This window comes from Manis pentadactyla, chromosome 2 (assembly GCF_030020395.1).
Source record: "Manis pentadactyla isolate mManPen7 chromosome 2, mManPen7.hap1, whole genome shotgun sequence".
In the NCBI taxonomy this organism is placed as follows: domain Eukaryota; kingdom Metazoa; phylum Chordata; class Mammalia; order Pholidota; family Manidae; genus Manis; species Manis pentadactyla.
The window spans coordinates 80,211,508-80,227,851 of NC_080020.1; the positions used below are offsets into that span (position 1 = coordinate 80,211,508).

At 36.1% G+C, this 16,344-nt stretch overlaps 1 protein-coding gene across 1 annotated transcript in view; it reads right to left on the reverse strand.

Annotated features, from left to right (window-relative positions):
* JMY (junction mediating and regulatory protein, p53 cofactor) overlaps positions 1-16,344 on the reverse strand; it is a 114,385-nt gene that overhangs the window by 22,258 nt on the left and 75,783 nt on the right. The window contains exons 4-6 of the mRNA XM_036914149.2: positions 14,201-14,370; positions 1,798-1,963; positions 259-446 (exon numbers count right to left, since the gene is read on the reverse strand). Coding sequence (XP_036770044.2) covers positions 259-446; positions 1,798-1,963; positions 14,201-14,370 — 524 coding nt within the window. The remainder of the gene's footprint in view (positions 1-258; positions 447-1,797; positions 1,964-14,200; positions 14,371-16,344) is intronic.

A 16,344-nucleotide genomic window follows, 5' to 3' on the forward strand; every position in this document is an offset into this window, starting at 1 on the left:
CCTTCGGGGTGGCTGAGGTAAATAGCATATTACCACTGGTGGTTCTAATCTGTTTAAGAGGGCAATTCTCAGAGAACCATGTAATTAATATAATGATCTGAGTACTGGGAAGAGGTAGCTTACATAGTTTGAAAAGATAGGCAAGTATTAGTGACAATTTGAGTTAGAATTATTAGATATGAATCAAGGATTAAGTAATAAATTAAAGCCAGATTTAAAATTAAGGCTAATATCCAACAAACACTTAACCAAGTCTACCTTTTTATTTCTGAGGTAGGCTTTCTTGGCAGAAACCCGTCCACGTCTTGCTTCCAGCTGTCGTGCTTTCTGCTGAAGTTTCTGTAGTTCTTCTCTCTGCAAATGCACAGATGCTGCCATCTCTTCCTTCTCCAGCATAGCCTCCATGCTTTCGTAAGTGTCATAGTACACCACTTCGTCTCTCTTTTCTGTTAGAGAACAGGAGCAAGGAAGTAATGGTTAAAAGAATGGGTTGTACACAATGAGATACCACCTCACACCAGTAAGGATGGCTACCATCCAAAAGACAGACAACAACAAATGTTGGCGAGGTTGTGGAGAAAGGGGAACCCTCCTACACTGCTGGTGGGAATGTAAATTAGTTCAACCATTGTGGAAAGCAGTATGGAGGTTCTTCAGAATGCTCAAAATAGACTTACCATTTGACCCAGGAATTCCACTTCTAGGAATTTACCCTAAGAACGCAGCACTCCAGTTTGAAAAAGACAGATGCACCCCTATGTTTATCGCAGCACTATTTACAATAGCCAAGAAATGGAAGCAACTAAGTGTCTATCAGTAGATGAATGGATAAAGAAGATGTGGTACATATACACAATGGAATATTATTCAGCCATAAGAAGAAAACAAATCCTACCATTTGCAACAACATGGATGGAGCTAGAGGGTATTATGCTCAGTGAAATAAGCCAAGCGGAGAAAGACAAATACCAAATGATTTCACTCATCTGTGGAGTATAAGAACAAAGGAAAAACTGAAGGAACAAAACAGCAGCAGAATCACAGAACCCAAGAATGGACTAACAGTTACCAAAGGGAAAGAGACTGGGGAGAATGGGAGGGTAGGGAGGGATAAGGGCGGGGAATAAGAAAGGGGGTACTATGATTAGCATGTATAATGTGGGGGGTGGGGGAAAGGGGAGGGCTGTGCAACACAGAGAAGACAAATAGTGATTCTACAACATCTTACTATGCTGATGGACAGTGACTGTAATGGGGTTTGTGGGGGGGACTTGGGGTAGGGGAGAACCTAGTAAACATAATGTTCTTCTTGTAATTGTAGATTAATGATAACAAAAAACAAATGCAGAGAAAAAAAAAAATGGGTTGTAGAGCCAGACAGAAAAGAGTTTTAATCCACTTACTGGCTCTGTACCTCAGGCAAAGTCATTACGTTTTAGACTTTTCTGTAAAATAGTGGTTATTAGAAAACACACTTCATATGGTGAATGTGTGTGCAAAGTACTTAGCAGTGTCCAGGACACAGTTAAGTGCTCAATAAATATTAAGTATCACCTCCCTTACCCACAAAAGTCACAATTTTTGAGAATAAGATTCTAGCTGAAGCAACCTTTTCAAAGTGAGCATTTTACAAAGGTAATAAATAAAAGTCACACTGCCAAATCTACTAAACCACTTGTTTGACTTTAAAAGGTATTACATTAAGCCTTTTTGCTTTAATCTGAACAGAAGAAACAAGGCTGTCATTTTCCCATATTCAATCTTTTGTGGACTTATGTGGTTAATTGTAGACCATACCGGATATAAGCCTTTTGATGCTGTCCAGTTGTGCTGTCAATAGTAACTCTTCACACTTTAAGATTTCAAATTGTACTTCATACAACTGAAGTTGCAGATCATAATAATCAGCTTCTAACTGATCCAACCGGGCTATGGCTTCTGTACCACCCTGCAAACTCTGCATCTGCATTGAAAATAAAAATAAGAACATCTCTAGTTAGTGGAGACAAGAAAAAAAATCCAGTTATGATTAGAAATGAATCAGTATAAATCCATGAAGCAACTGTTCTAAGAAACTTGAAGATTTTTTTAAAAGATATAAAAATGATAATAAAACACAGTTTCAAAATAACTAGGCAAATGTGGTAAAAATAAGCTTTTCAAAGTTTATTTATATTATAGCTCATTCATATTTAGGATGAAAATACATAATCCTAACTGTCCTGACATAAATATTAGTAGTGTCCCTTTCACCCTCAAAAATGGATGCTAAATTATACAGTTAACCTTATGAGATAAGATGTATGAATAAGATTAGGCCATACTTGGATAGTTACAACAGAGGGATAAGTCTGATCAATCCCACACATTCAGAGCTTTGTTTTGCTCCATCATCACAGCCTGTCTAGTTTCTAGGATCTGGTGGCTGTAGAGTGAGGTGAGTGGAAACAGCATGACAGAATTTCCTCTTGTGGAAATCCTTGCAAATCTACTGGTAATAATCACTGTTAGTGTTGTTAAGTAAATGCACTCAGGGTCCTACACTGAACCTAAGGTGGGATACAGAAGTTCTGGGCATGTCTCATGAAGCTGTGGGTAGTCTTGCATGAGGTCTACTTGGTTGGTTATTTGGCTTTTGATCCTGAAGAGAGAGGGAAGAGATTTTGCCAGGTGTCAAAAGGAAATCACTATGGCAAAAGCATGCTTCAGATACTGGTTCCTGACCCCACTATTTCTATGGATTCCTATATGGCTCTTTGGATGAAGGCGGCTGACAGAATGGCTTTTCAGGAATCCATAAGATGTCAACTGTACAAGCACAGTTTTCTGGTATGAGAGAGTAAGCATTCCTCCAAGATATTATGTGTAAGAACAGCGTCACTGCTTTGGCAGTTTAAGGTTCATGCTTAGAAGCTCCATGAGACCTTTAGCACAGGTATTAGTGTGTCCTGGGAGAACAAGTGGCATTGGTGAGAAGGCCCTTGCATCCCAGGAAGTGACTACTAGAGGGGCTGGGGGAGAAACAGAGGAAAATGAGAGAGGTATTTAAGAGCTCATGTGAAGCATCACAATACCAGGGAGATACTTGACTGATATTCCTGGGACAGCCATGGCAGCAAAGACAGTGAGTTCTTATTGCTGCAAAATAATCCCTTCTGTCTGATGAGGTTGGTGAAACATATTAGCACAAAAAAAGAGTAAGTTTTAAATAAGATTCTGTACTTTGCTTTACTTACTAGATGTCTACAGTCTAACCCAATGACTAGAATGTTTTGCTGAGTAACTAATTTCAAATTCCTTTAGTAAAAATTTTGAACTGCAAAGCAATAGTTAGGCTGTGGTCTCACTGCTGAATGGTACACATTTAAAAATAACCAGGTGAATTAAATACAGTATTATTTAATAAATGTTACCAAAAAATTGTATAAATGTTTAATAAATTATCTAAATTGTAAGCCAGCAATCCCACTGTATTATGGCATTTTTTTACTTTATAAAGACAAATACAGAACAAACCCCAAATGCATTTAATTATAATGGCTCAGGGTGGGGTGGGAGTGAAAAAAAATGCTGATATAATTAATTCTTGCTGCTTTTATCTTAAGTCATTAAAAACAGGAACCGTAGAGTGACTCTATCCTGAGACTCTAAGTACCACTTTAAATTATAAACATTTGTTTACATATTGTCTTGGGGCTCTGGCCCAGCTCTGGAGACCACAGCCACAGGATGCATCTTCCTGTTTTTCAGACCCACATTCTTTGAGAGAACATCATACAAAAAGTAAAATATGTAGTGTTAGAAGGCTTTATTCTCTAAGTGGAGGATTATAATCACTTAGTTTAAAACTTTAGTGTGAATCAGTCTAAACACCTTAATGTAAAACCAATTCCTATAAAACTGCTTGGGTCCAGGACTAGGCTGTTAATTCCATCTTCACTATCTCCAGTTCTCTTCAGCTAGAAGTGACCATTTATCTGCCACATTCATGATACTGTGCTAAGGATTCCACCCTGCACTCTCTAAGTCTGTTTCTCCCTTCCAGTCCCTTAGCTAAGGAAGGAAGCTGAAAGCCATTGAGGATATATACCTTTACAATTGTCAGTTGCACTGACAGCATATTATAGTACTCTGAACCCTGCCTGGGGCCCATGTACCTTAAAAATACTTAAGAAGCATAGTGACACCAAAACACAGTCAATATCAAATATCAAACTGAGAAAGGAAGTAGGTATTTTCTTACAAGAAGTGACCTTGCTCCCATTTTTCTGATTGAGTTCTATAAAGAGTAAGGGAGGCCAGGGGCACATCTGCCATGGCTGGGTTCAAAAGGAGGACAAACATCAGAGGCAGCAGTGCAAAGCATCTGTTAAATCCTAACATCTGAGAGAACCAACAGTAGGCAGTGGTGGGCCTCAGGAAGCATTAAAGGGGTGCAGGCCCAGAGTAAAGAAGACTTTCATGGGATAAGCTAAAGAAAAAGGAGTAAGAGGCAAGTCAGGGAAACGTGGATGGCAAAATTGTGCTCTGAGGGTTATCTAAACTTGAACATGGGGCTGAAAGCCTCAGTAAAAAGCATGGAGGGGTATGGGAAGGCGACATTGCTCCAAAACCAGAAATTTCCAGACGGATTTTTTTTCCTGGTACCAAACTTAGCTGACATCCACAGAACTAAGGGAATGGGACTCAAGAGTGGACAGAGCATTAATTCTGGACAATGGAGCAGTGCAGAGACAGTGAAGCTGGGAGTCATGGTTGGGGTGTCTTTGTGATACCTGAGGCAGTGCTTCCCTGGTTAAGAAGCCTAGAAGGTAGGTTAAGTGTAGAGCATAGACACTCAAGTGCCAATGAAAATTACACTACCTTGCAATTTACTCAGCTCAACCTTCACCCTTCTAAATAAACGTGTGAGATCAGGATATTAAGCCCCTAAACCAAACTGACGTGCCAATGTAACCCAGGGTAATAGCAGCACTACTGGAGCCAGACCCAATTCTCCCAAGTCCTACAACAATGGTCTTTCCACTAGACAAATATGTAGAGAGCACCATTCAAGTAAATATGGAAAAGGAAACAAAGAAAAATGTTTTTTATAGTAAATCTAGCAATGGAATCAAGTTATTAATCAATGTCATATACCACACAAAATATCATATACTACTGACCCAACATATACAACCATTTATTTCCATCATGCACAATGACACAGTATTCACGTATACCTATTTTGGCTGATGTACTGTATCATGAAATGAGATAAAAAGCAATTTATATAAACTAATGCTGCCCATTGTCCTGTCTTGCATCCTCTTGTGCCAGAAAACCCCATGACATGTGAGGAGCTATGAGAAACAGAACTTTCAGAATATCTGTGGTTTGAGTCATTCATTCAACACATACTCACTGAGCACCCCACCACTGCTTGAGTTATAGAGTATGGCAATAAACAAGAAGTAGAGCAAGGGTTCAAAAGTAGTCATAAAAACCATACACAGCATATGAGAAAGATTAAAGGCAAGCTCAGCAAGTTCTCTATCAAGACTATCCCTTTTATGTGGAAAAGACTGAAAGAACATGAAACTTAGAAGCAGACACATCTGAGTATAAATACAGGTTCCTTCCACCAATGAGAGTTTCACAGATATGGATAAAATATACAAAGTCAACAGAACTGTTTGTAATTCCACATTTTGGAACTCTTGGAAAACTAAAAATATCCACACTTTCTTTTATGTCAAAACTTAATCTCACAATCCATTTGTAGGAAAGTATGACCTGAATTATGTGAGTCCCTATTTATTCCATTCAATGCAAATATCTATAGCTTTCATTATTGGAATATTAACACTATTCTGGAAGTTATATGCCCTAAATTTCCTTTCTGAAATCTGAAAAAAAGACTTCTCAAACATATCTGGCCTCAAGGCTTCAAATAACAATTAATGGGCTTGTAGCACAAAGGATTATGTTTGAGAATTAAACAATATACTTAAAGCCTGAAACACTGAAATCTTTTTACTTTTTTCGTAACCACTACCAAACTGTAATTTAGATGGCTAAAACAGAATTTCATAATTAAGTAATAAATTTAAAACTTTTGGAATAGTACTTGGCTTTTTGTTCATAGAGACTGAAATTTTTAGTATGAGGTATGGAACATACTCTATCAATCTGCTTATTGGTAAATAAATGAAAAACAAAGGGCTAGCCTATCTTACTGGTTACACATTCCAGCTGCCCCACCTCAGTGCAAATTGTGTCCACCACATCAACATTCCTTGCTGTTCAAACTTTTTGGCAAGGCCCATACCAAATTCAAGTAAAAGTCTTAACCATAGAAATATTTTTCCCATCTTTGTATTCCCTTCCTTGTTATTTGCACGATACCTAAACAGAATAACAATGTCTAACATTTACTGAGTTCTTACCCTACAAAGGCACTATGCTAAATACTTTACATAATTAGCTCATGGAATCATAGCTCTCCTAGAAGTATTACATTAATTATATTTTATGGAGAGGCTAATTCACCCAAGGTTATATAAATGAACTTGCAGAATTGGGATGTACAGAGTTACACTGTCTAGTTTAGTATTCACAGGACACATGTGGCTATTTAAATTTAAAAACTCTGTTCCTCTGTCACATAAGCCACATTTCAAGAGCCAAATACACATGTGGCTAGTACCCTATTGGAAAATGATGATATAGACAATTTTGGGTACAGAACATTTCCATCATTGTAGGAAGTTCTATTAAATAGTGATTTTTAGTAATATTTAGACCCGAAGTTCATGCCCAGTATGGCACACTATAAATGTCTGATAAATACTTGATGACCTAAATAAAACTGACTTGGGATAGTATAACCTTAATTAAATGTAATTTACTCTTTTAGGAGAAAGACAAAATTATGAAATATAAGAAACTAACCTCAGGATTGATATATATTCAGCTCAGTATTCTAGCAGTTCATGTATGTTCATAGACATGACCTCAAGGAATCACAAAGTTAAAAAAAAAAAAGGATGTGAAATGGTTACACTCCTCTCCCAATACAGGAAAGCACACTGATGTATTTTTAGAACCTTCAACCAAAAGGGTTGGAATCTAAAGGGTTTTTAGGTTAATTCCCTGTTAACCAGAGATCATGGTAAACCAAAAGATATACTCTACGAGTTAATTGAGATGTAACTGTATTATCTATAGCTTAATATCTACTTGCTTCATTAATAATCTATTTTTAACAACACTTGTAACATACATCCTACTCTTAATTCTGTGATTATATATTTTAATCTCCAATGGTTTAAAATATATCTGATGTAATCTGTAGCTAATACAGGTCTAAAAGTAAAAGGTGTATATGCATCGTCAGATTGTGCTATTATTTTTGAATCTGGACTGGAGGGAGTATACTATTGAATGAGTGGAGAAAATTAACTACAACTCATTAAAATAACCCTGGATTCTGTCAAAAGTATAGGGCCAAAAAAGACACTGATATTTTCAGGAAGTTTTGATAGGAAAACCTGAGTAACAGCAGACAATCTGGGATCAGAGGCTCAGGTACAGACGATTTGGGAACCTACTAAATTTGTGTGCAAAGCTGTGTGTATATATGCATATTTCACTCAGTACCGGGTTCCTAGCTTTCAAATTTGTAAAGGGGCAGGAGTCTGTGACCTACAAGGATAAGAATGACTATAATCAAGACTCAGTTAAAAAGGAGATAGATTAAAAGGAACAGTACCTCTAAGTGTAGTTAAAACTTAAAAGCCAAACAGAATTTTGCTTGTCTGGGTAGTATTTAATATCTCAGCATTAATTTAGAGATTTTTGTTTCAAGTTCAGCATTATACACATGGCAAATATTACTAAATATTTTTAACTTGATTTCTAATTTTAATTTTTAAAATGTTTCATATTGTCACATCATAAGTTTTTTGTTTATAAAATAACCTAAGGAGACACAGCATGTCAACGTTTTTTCAAAGAACAAACGTTTCCCCATAATTTAAATCATAGGGTAGTGCTGTATATAAAGGCTTCACTGGCAAAGCATTTGTTTGGGATGGGCTTAATAATTCTCATGTGCGCTGTTTCTCATGAGTAATGTGTCACCTTAAATTAATGCAATAAAATTGGTACAGTACCTCATCACAGATATATATAAAAAGCACAATATATTATATACAAACAACAAGCATAAACCTGGAAAGAATGACTGACAGTTTTAGCAAATCCTTTGAAGAATTCAGACACAATCCAGAACATTAAAAAAACATACTATAAAGGTAATGGATGGCCCCAGGGAAAATGACCCCACAGATCATCATCCCATTCTCGGGGCCTATTTCAGCCTCACCCTTCCTTTAAAACCCTAGACTAGTAAGAATGATGTTCTTGCATTAACAAGTAGTCAGAAATCTTTCTCTCAGTAGCTCTTTCAGACACCCAATGTTGTCAGTACAATTCTATGTCAGCCTGGTTAGAACAATAAAGCTAGTCAATGTGATGAAGACAATGTGATGAGGTAATAAAATGCCAGGATTTTAAGTTTTAAAAATTCTGGAACTTAAGAAAATTCCAGATAGCTAGTTACATAAAGGAAAAGCCTAACTAGAAAAGAAGCCTGCAGTAGGAATGCCTCAGGCAACACAAGATGGGACTGAAATCCTTTCAAAGAGATTCTGAATATCAAGTGCAGAAAGGTTCCAGGACGAGTTCCAATTTTACCTTTAACAACAGTAGCAAATAAGAAAATGTAAGGGAAAAACTAAATCACAACTTGAAATCCATTAACAAAAAGACTTTTTTCTAGATCACAGCCATGATACATCATTATAGGTTACTCTCATATATTATTTTTTCAATAACAGTTAAAACATACACACTTTTAAAATGCCAATGAGGACTACTAAGTATACCTCCTAAGCCAAACAAAATTCACAAAGCAATGTACTTTACACGAAACTGTACTGATAAAAGTGGACACAATATTTTGTTCTCTAGAGACCAAAATACATTACTTTCACAAATATATAGTCAGTGCTGTAGAAACCAACATGGTCAATCCATAGAATGGGAGCAAATATTTACAAGTCATTTATCTGATGAAAAAGACTTGTATCTAGAATATAGAACTCTTTTAACTCAATAATAAAAAAGAAATGACCCAATTTAAAAACAGGCAAAGATCAGAACAGACATTTCCCCAAAGAAGATACATAAGTGGCCAAATGTAAACAAAAAGATGCTCAACATCAATGCCACCAGGGAAATACAAATCAAAAACACAATGAGATCCCAGTGCACACTCACCAGGATGGCTATAATAAGAAAGATCAATTATAAGTGACAGAGCCTGGACAGAAGTACCACCTTTTTGAATAAGCCCACCCGCCATCTCAGAGAGACCTAGGTTTCATTTTACTTAGGCTACAAGCAATTTCCTGAGGACAGGTCAGCAAGCCACAAGCTCACCTTTTCCCTGACCCAACCCCTCAAAAGCCTGCCCAAAACCTGGCAATAAAAAGCCTCTTAGCCTGTAAGAGACACCTTCTTTGTTCTACTCGCCAGAACAGAGGGGTCCCTCTCAGGTTTAGGAATAAACCTGCTTGGACTGTTGAGTTCACATCCCTTCTTTTCCTTTTATGAAGTATTAAGAAAAATGTAGATGTGGAGAAATTCTAACCCTCTTACGCTGATGGGAATATAAATGGTACAGCTGCTTTGGAAAACATTCTCGCAGTTCCTCAAAAAGTCAAAAAGCAGTTTCACTAAGTACATACCAAAATAAATGAAAACCTTGTGCATGAAAATTCATAACAGCACTTAAAGTAGAAAGAACCCAAATGTTCATCAACTGATGAATGCCCAAAATACGGTATAATCATACAGTATTGTTAGGCAGAAAGACAGATGTAAGCAGGTAGAGGAAGAGTAAGGCCAGTGGAGCACAAAAGGGACTCAAAGAGTTAACCAGATAAAACCAGAAAGCCAGAAAGTCCTCACAGAGTTAATTAGCTCTAAGTTTCAAAGGCCAGGAGTGACTTGGAATGTCCTGATATTCCCCAGATAAAGAAAAGTATCAGAGTGCAGCCCATGCCTTCATTGTACCAATCACTATATGAAATCTACTTAGCCCATGAAAAAGGCCCAGTTTATTCTTTAACTTAACCTGTACACTGTTCTTCCTTTTCTTCCAGCCCAAGTAACTGTAACCAGAACATAAGACCCCAAAAATGTAAATAAACCTATGTAGGTAAAGAATGCTGAGATCCAGACCAACAGTCACCTAGATAACCCTATCCTTAAGACAAAATTTCGAAAGAATTATAAATCACCTGTATACATCATACCTTATACTGACTCCTACCCAAAAGGCCCAAGAAAACCAAAAACCTAAACCCTTAAGCGTACCTCCTAAGGTTGACAGCACTCCACTTTCTCCAAGTGTGTCACTCTCTCTGTTCTACTCCAAGTAGGGAGGGGCTACTGCAAGCTCTGATTTGGGTTTGCAAATTCCTATTGTTTGGATGACCTGGACAGAACTGCAGCTGTACAATCATGCTCTTCAGTAGCCTGCATGAAAATCTCCTTTCTTTGCCTTTGGGAAGTTCCCAGAACACAATATCACTCCATCCAGTGCTCTGCAGCTCCCCCAAATCCTGGGGTATTAAGAGACTCAGTTCCCATGCCATGAAGATTCAAGCAGATACCAGCTGCCAGGTAACCCTGGCTTCAGGAATCAACAAGGGATTTGCCCATTGCTGAGCAGGAGTTCAGTGAGCTTCCCTTCCCTGCCTCTGTTCTTCCTTGCTCTCTGCAGCCTGCAAGGCAGGTGCTATTCCCTGCTATTCTCACTTTAATGAATTCCTTCCTAACACATTCATTCTAACTTCCCTGCATCTCCAAACTGAATTTCTTCCCCAACAGTATCATTCAGCAAAAACTAAATGAAGCACTGATTCATGCTACCACATGGATGAACCTTGAAAATAATATGCTAAGTGAAAAAAAAGTAAAAAGAAAATCCATTATTTTACGATGTCATTTACATGAAATGTGCAGAAAAGCAAATTTATAGAGATAGAAAGTAGATTAGTGATTATCTAGGGCTGAGGAGCCTAAAAGGAGATATGGGGAATGTCTGACTGACTGCTAATAGGCACAGGCTTACTCCTGGGGTAATGAAAATGTTCTAAAGTAATTACAGTGATTCTGTTAATATACTAAAAACCACTGAATTACACAAGTTAAGTAGGTAAGTGGTATGGAATGCAATTATCTCAATAATGTGATTTTTAAAAACATTTTGGTTATTTTAAACATACAATGTACAGTTTAGTGTCTAAACTTCCACCCTGCCCCATTCACAGGGAATATGTTCTAAGACCACTAGTGGATGCCTGAAACCAAGCAGAGTGTCGACTCCTACACAAATTATGTTTTTTCCTATACACATATACCTATGATAAATTTTAATTTACAAATTAGATACACTAAAAAATCAGCAATAGAACAATTATAATATACTGCAATAAAAGTTATGTGAATGTGGTCTCTCTCAAAATATCTTATTGTACTGTCCTCACCATTCTTGTTGTGATATGAGATGATAAAATGCCTACATGATGAGATGACGTGACAGGCCTTGTGACATAATAGCATTAAACTAGTATTGATCTGACAGTTCATCAGAAAGGGTAGTCTTCTTTCAGACCACAAGGTTGACCGTAGGTAACGAAAGCTGTGGAAAGGGGAACACAGATAAGAGGAACTGATGCACAACAAATCAAACGAAGAATCAAATAATTTTATTCTTACCTAAATCTTCTGGGGTATAAGTGCTCTTTTAAAATACCTACTATAAATTCAGTAGCCTCACCCAGCTCATTCTCCTAACCCAGCAAAAATCCACACTTCTGGCTTTCCTTACCAGCTTATCTGAGATACTGTGGTACAACGTTAGAAAGGCACAGCCCATGTACACTCTTGAGTGCAAGCAGGTGTGATCTGGATCAGACCATCCCAATCTGTCTTTATTTCTCAACTTCCCAGGAGTACCCTGCAACCTTGAGTAGTTTTAAAATCAGTCACTTCCGGTTGCCAAAACATAGTATGGGTCTGACTTTTCCCAATTCTTATTTTATTACTGAGTTAAAGGTCCAAATTTCTGGTATTTATATTCATTTCTGAGAAATGCTTCACTTTTTATTATTAGCAATGAAACAAAGTTTGAAAAGCAGGGTTCCCATGTAAGGAAATGGGCAGAGGATTTAAGAATGGCCCTCCAGTTAATTCTCTATAAATTGGCCAGAGCAGTATCTCATAAAACAAATTTGATCATTTACTCCTTCATTAAAATCTTATAATGGCTCCATACCATAAATTAAAACTCCTTGGTAGAGTGTGGAAGGCCAACCCCAAACTTTACTTTTCAAACTTCATGTCTCACTATTACTCCTCCAGATAAGTAGGCTGACTCTTCCTGACCACTCTGGGTCTCCTGGAACATCCAGCTCACTTCACCTGTGACCCTACAGTCAAAGCTGTGGACGCCCCCAATGGCCCACACTTTGTATATAATTGTACCTGCCTACATCACAGCTTGTTTTCACACTGCAAGTGTCTTGCCCCACCATACTCTAGTAACTCTAAGCACTATGACTGCATTTTATACATGCTTTAAAATGTGTACGTGTATGGTGGGGGGAGAGGAGGTATTAGTAATGTCTTTTCCCATCACCCATTATAATTCTTAGCAAAACACTTAATAAATGTCTGCTGAATGAGTAACCGAGCAAGAACATTTGAATTGGGTAGACTTCCAAAAGGCAGAAAAAGGCAAAGGAAAGGGAAGAGTTAAAGGTGATACTGAAGTTTTAGGCCTGGACTATCTTGAAGAATCATGAGCTCTTAATAGAAAGAAGATTTAAGAAGTACATTTTGGGTATGCTATGGATAAATGAAGGAGTTTTAGACATATTTCATGTATGGCATGTTTGCCAAAAGCAGGATTTCATTTTTTTCCAAAAATGGCTTCACAAAATAATGTATGATACAATAGACTGTTAATTATCTCAAGTTAGTGAGAAAACATTAACAAAAGCAAGGAGAAACAATCCCAATTTTATTTAATAATTTGAACACTTCTCATCTTTGAAAAGGCATAAACTGAATAGTTGTGTCTAAACCATCAAGTTTTACTATATGCCATTTAGAACACCCTTTCAGGTTCATCCTTCACATTACCTTTTAATCTTCATTCATGATTAAAATTATAATTTTCCTTGTTTTCAAAAATATTATACTCCTAGACACAAATATTTGCTTCTACTAATACTCAGAAAAAAACTATCAGCAAATGACCAATGTACATTTTTAAGTACCCTTTCATAAACAAGCAATGTGTTCTGACATGGTTTAATAGCAAAACATATATTAGCATATTAAAAATAATGGCCTAGGTGATAGTGAAAAACAGTATACATCTAATGAGTTTCAATATTTTTTAGCAACCTTGGGCATCAGTGATACATTCAGTGCTGTTTGGGGCACTATGAGGAATACTAAAACCACTGATGAACAAGATGACAATGATAAAAGTAATTAATTTTTAAAAATCATTTTAGATGTGTTTTAAATATATTTATCAGCAACCCTTCTCAAGGATTTCTATTACTGTTGTTTTTTTTTCTTTTTTGTACTTGTGAAGAGGTCTTAATGAAGCACAGGCAAGAAATTTGGATCTCTAACCCTATTTTGTTCCAGTAGGAAAACAATGGGTGGTTCCAAAAGAGTAATGGTTGAAGCATAATATAATCAATTCTAAGAAACATCTACTGCCTTAAGATTTTTACTAAACTTTTCTGGGTATGAAGCTTTCTTAATAATTGTCAGAATTTGAACTTTACAGTAGAAAAATTTGAAAATAACAAAGAATGTCAACCTCTTTTTTAACATTGCGTTATTCTCTCCACTCACAATGTGATGCTGTGAAAATTTTGTGTGTGTAACTCTTATATATTATGGCAACAACTCAAATCATAGGTCCCATTGCATTATCTTCACCTCACAGAGACAGTGCAAAGTATAACAAGTGCCTCAGAAAAATGTCAGTTTTGTACAAAGATAAAAATCAAATATCAAATCTTTTTTTTTTTTTATGAATTTTTCAGATGGTTTCTGTTACCTCTTCTTTTAGTGCATGTTTCCTCTGTTCCAAACAGATCTCTTTAGCTCTCATCATCTGCAGAGTCTCCTTAGAAACTGCATACTGGAGTTTTTCCATACGTTCAGCTGCTGCTGCCCATGATGCTTTACCAAATTTCTTCTGATCTGCTCGCATTCGATCATATACAGCTATTGATAATAATTTTTAAAGAGACATTAAGACATAAGACAACTTAATACTGAAGACTTTCAAAGTCTTAGATTTCACTGACTACACTCAAATAAACCACAAATCCTACTCCAATGATAAATTACCTATAACTGCTCTAAGACGTAATTCAATAATATCTTAGATTCTAATGTTTTCAAAAAGAATTTTAAATAATTATCCTCAGAAATAACTTCCTGAGGATAAAACTAAGTTTTCAGGTTAATTTTTAAAACTTTAAAAAATGTTCTTTTACATAACTAGTGTTACTAAATTTCAAAGTTTCTATGAAACTTTTATTCTATAGAAGTTCCTATTTTTTCCTGCATATGTTAGTTGAAGTTAGAGCCATAACTATTCAAAATTATTTAAAATTACTTAAGCTCATGTGCTAATTTTAATCATTTTGAGTCCTTCAAAAGCACTGTTAATGACCAGATATAGGAAGGAATAAATCTGAGATGTTAGCATGGAGCTTTTTCTGAGGTTAGAGTTGGAGCAATACAACCAAGCCCTAAGGAAGACACCCAACTTCTCTCGAAAAATAAAGAGAAGAACTTTTTAGTTTGCCACAAGGGAGATCTAACGAGAGATTTCTTGACAATCAAACAGCTAATATCTTCAAGTTAAAAAAGTATCACTGACAGTAGTATGATGACAGTGCTTTATCTTGGGTCTTTATACCACTAACCCAACCACCTGTTTGCCCAACCACTTTAATAGGTCAACCACTTTAATTATCATCAAAGAGATAGGCAGTCTGATCAGCACCAAATGCAATCTTTCAGTACACATTCATTAGTAATTTATGTTTAGAGGTAAGTGATAAATAATTTTGTGCTGTATGTCCTAACCATCTCTTAAAAAGAAAGTGTATCTCAGTAACCTCTGACTCAGAATTTTAAGAAATCTTAACTTTTGTGTTTACAATAATACATGAACATACTTAAAAATTAGGACTGTACAGGCAGGCTTGTATTATAAAAGAGCAGTTTCTCATTCTCAGCTTTCTCCCACCCTTAATCCCAATGACCAAATCCAACCAACTTTTAATTGCTTCTGGTGGTTACCTCCATACAAGAATATTGCTGTTTTGATTTGCAGTCTTTAAAAATTATCTTTGAGTTCCAATTATGAACACATGAGAAATTTGCTTACACAGAATCTCCTCTCAATAGTTAAAGCTGTTCTTTTGTTTCTGTATTTTTCTGCAGCCTTTAAATGCTAACATATAGGAGGTAATGTTTTCAATTCACAATCTCACTCTGAACTTCAACTTTAGGGTTTTTAACAAATAAAATGTACTTATGTTCATTGAATATCAAATGGTTTTGCCATTTTAAATCTCTGTCTTTTAAGACTGTTATAATATTTTGTACCCATAGATCAATATATTATTGCTCTGGAGTGCTCAGAAAAGTAAATTAAATGGCTGAGCAAACAAAATATCTCTCCTTGTTTGGGCACAATGGCTTCCTGCTAAGATAAAGTCCCCAGAATTGCAGTATAAAGAAGTCTACAATGATTTGATGAAGCATTTGGAACCCTACAATGATGTTCACGTACAAAAATTTTTTTACCTGAAATTGAGTAAACAATGTATAAAATAGCAATAATTAAAATTGTATGAAATCAGAACTGGGAACTCTAAGAGTATACTCAGCATCACTGCAATTATGTAATAAACTGTAGAAAAAAAGAATTTACAGATACACAAAGTGGTCACATAAGACTGGTAGGACTCCTCTAATATTCTTAATTTTCTGTAATGGCTACTTTTTAAAATCACAATGCAGAGACTTTTTTTTAATATTAGACAGAAGAGTGCATATAGAAAACAGGCTCTAATCCAAGTTTACATAGTTATAAAAACAATTTACAGTAGGGAAAGACATCTTTAAATGTTCAAAGGAACTATTATTAATGTACTCAAGTTTTTTCTTTTAATTTCTATT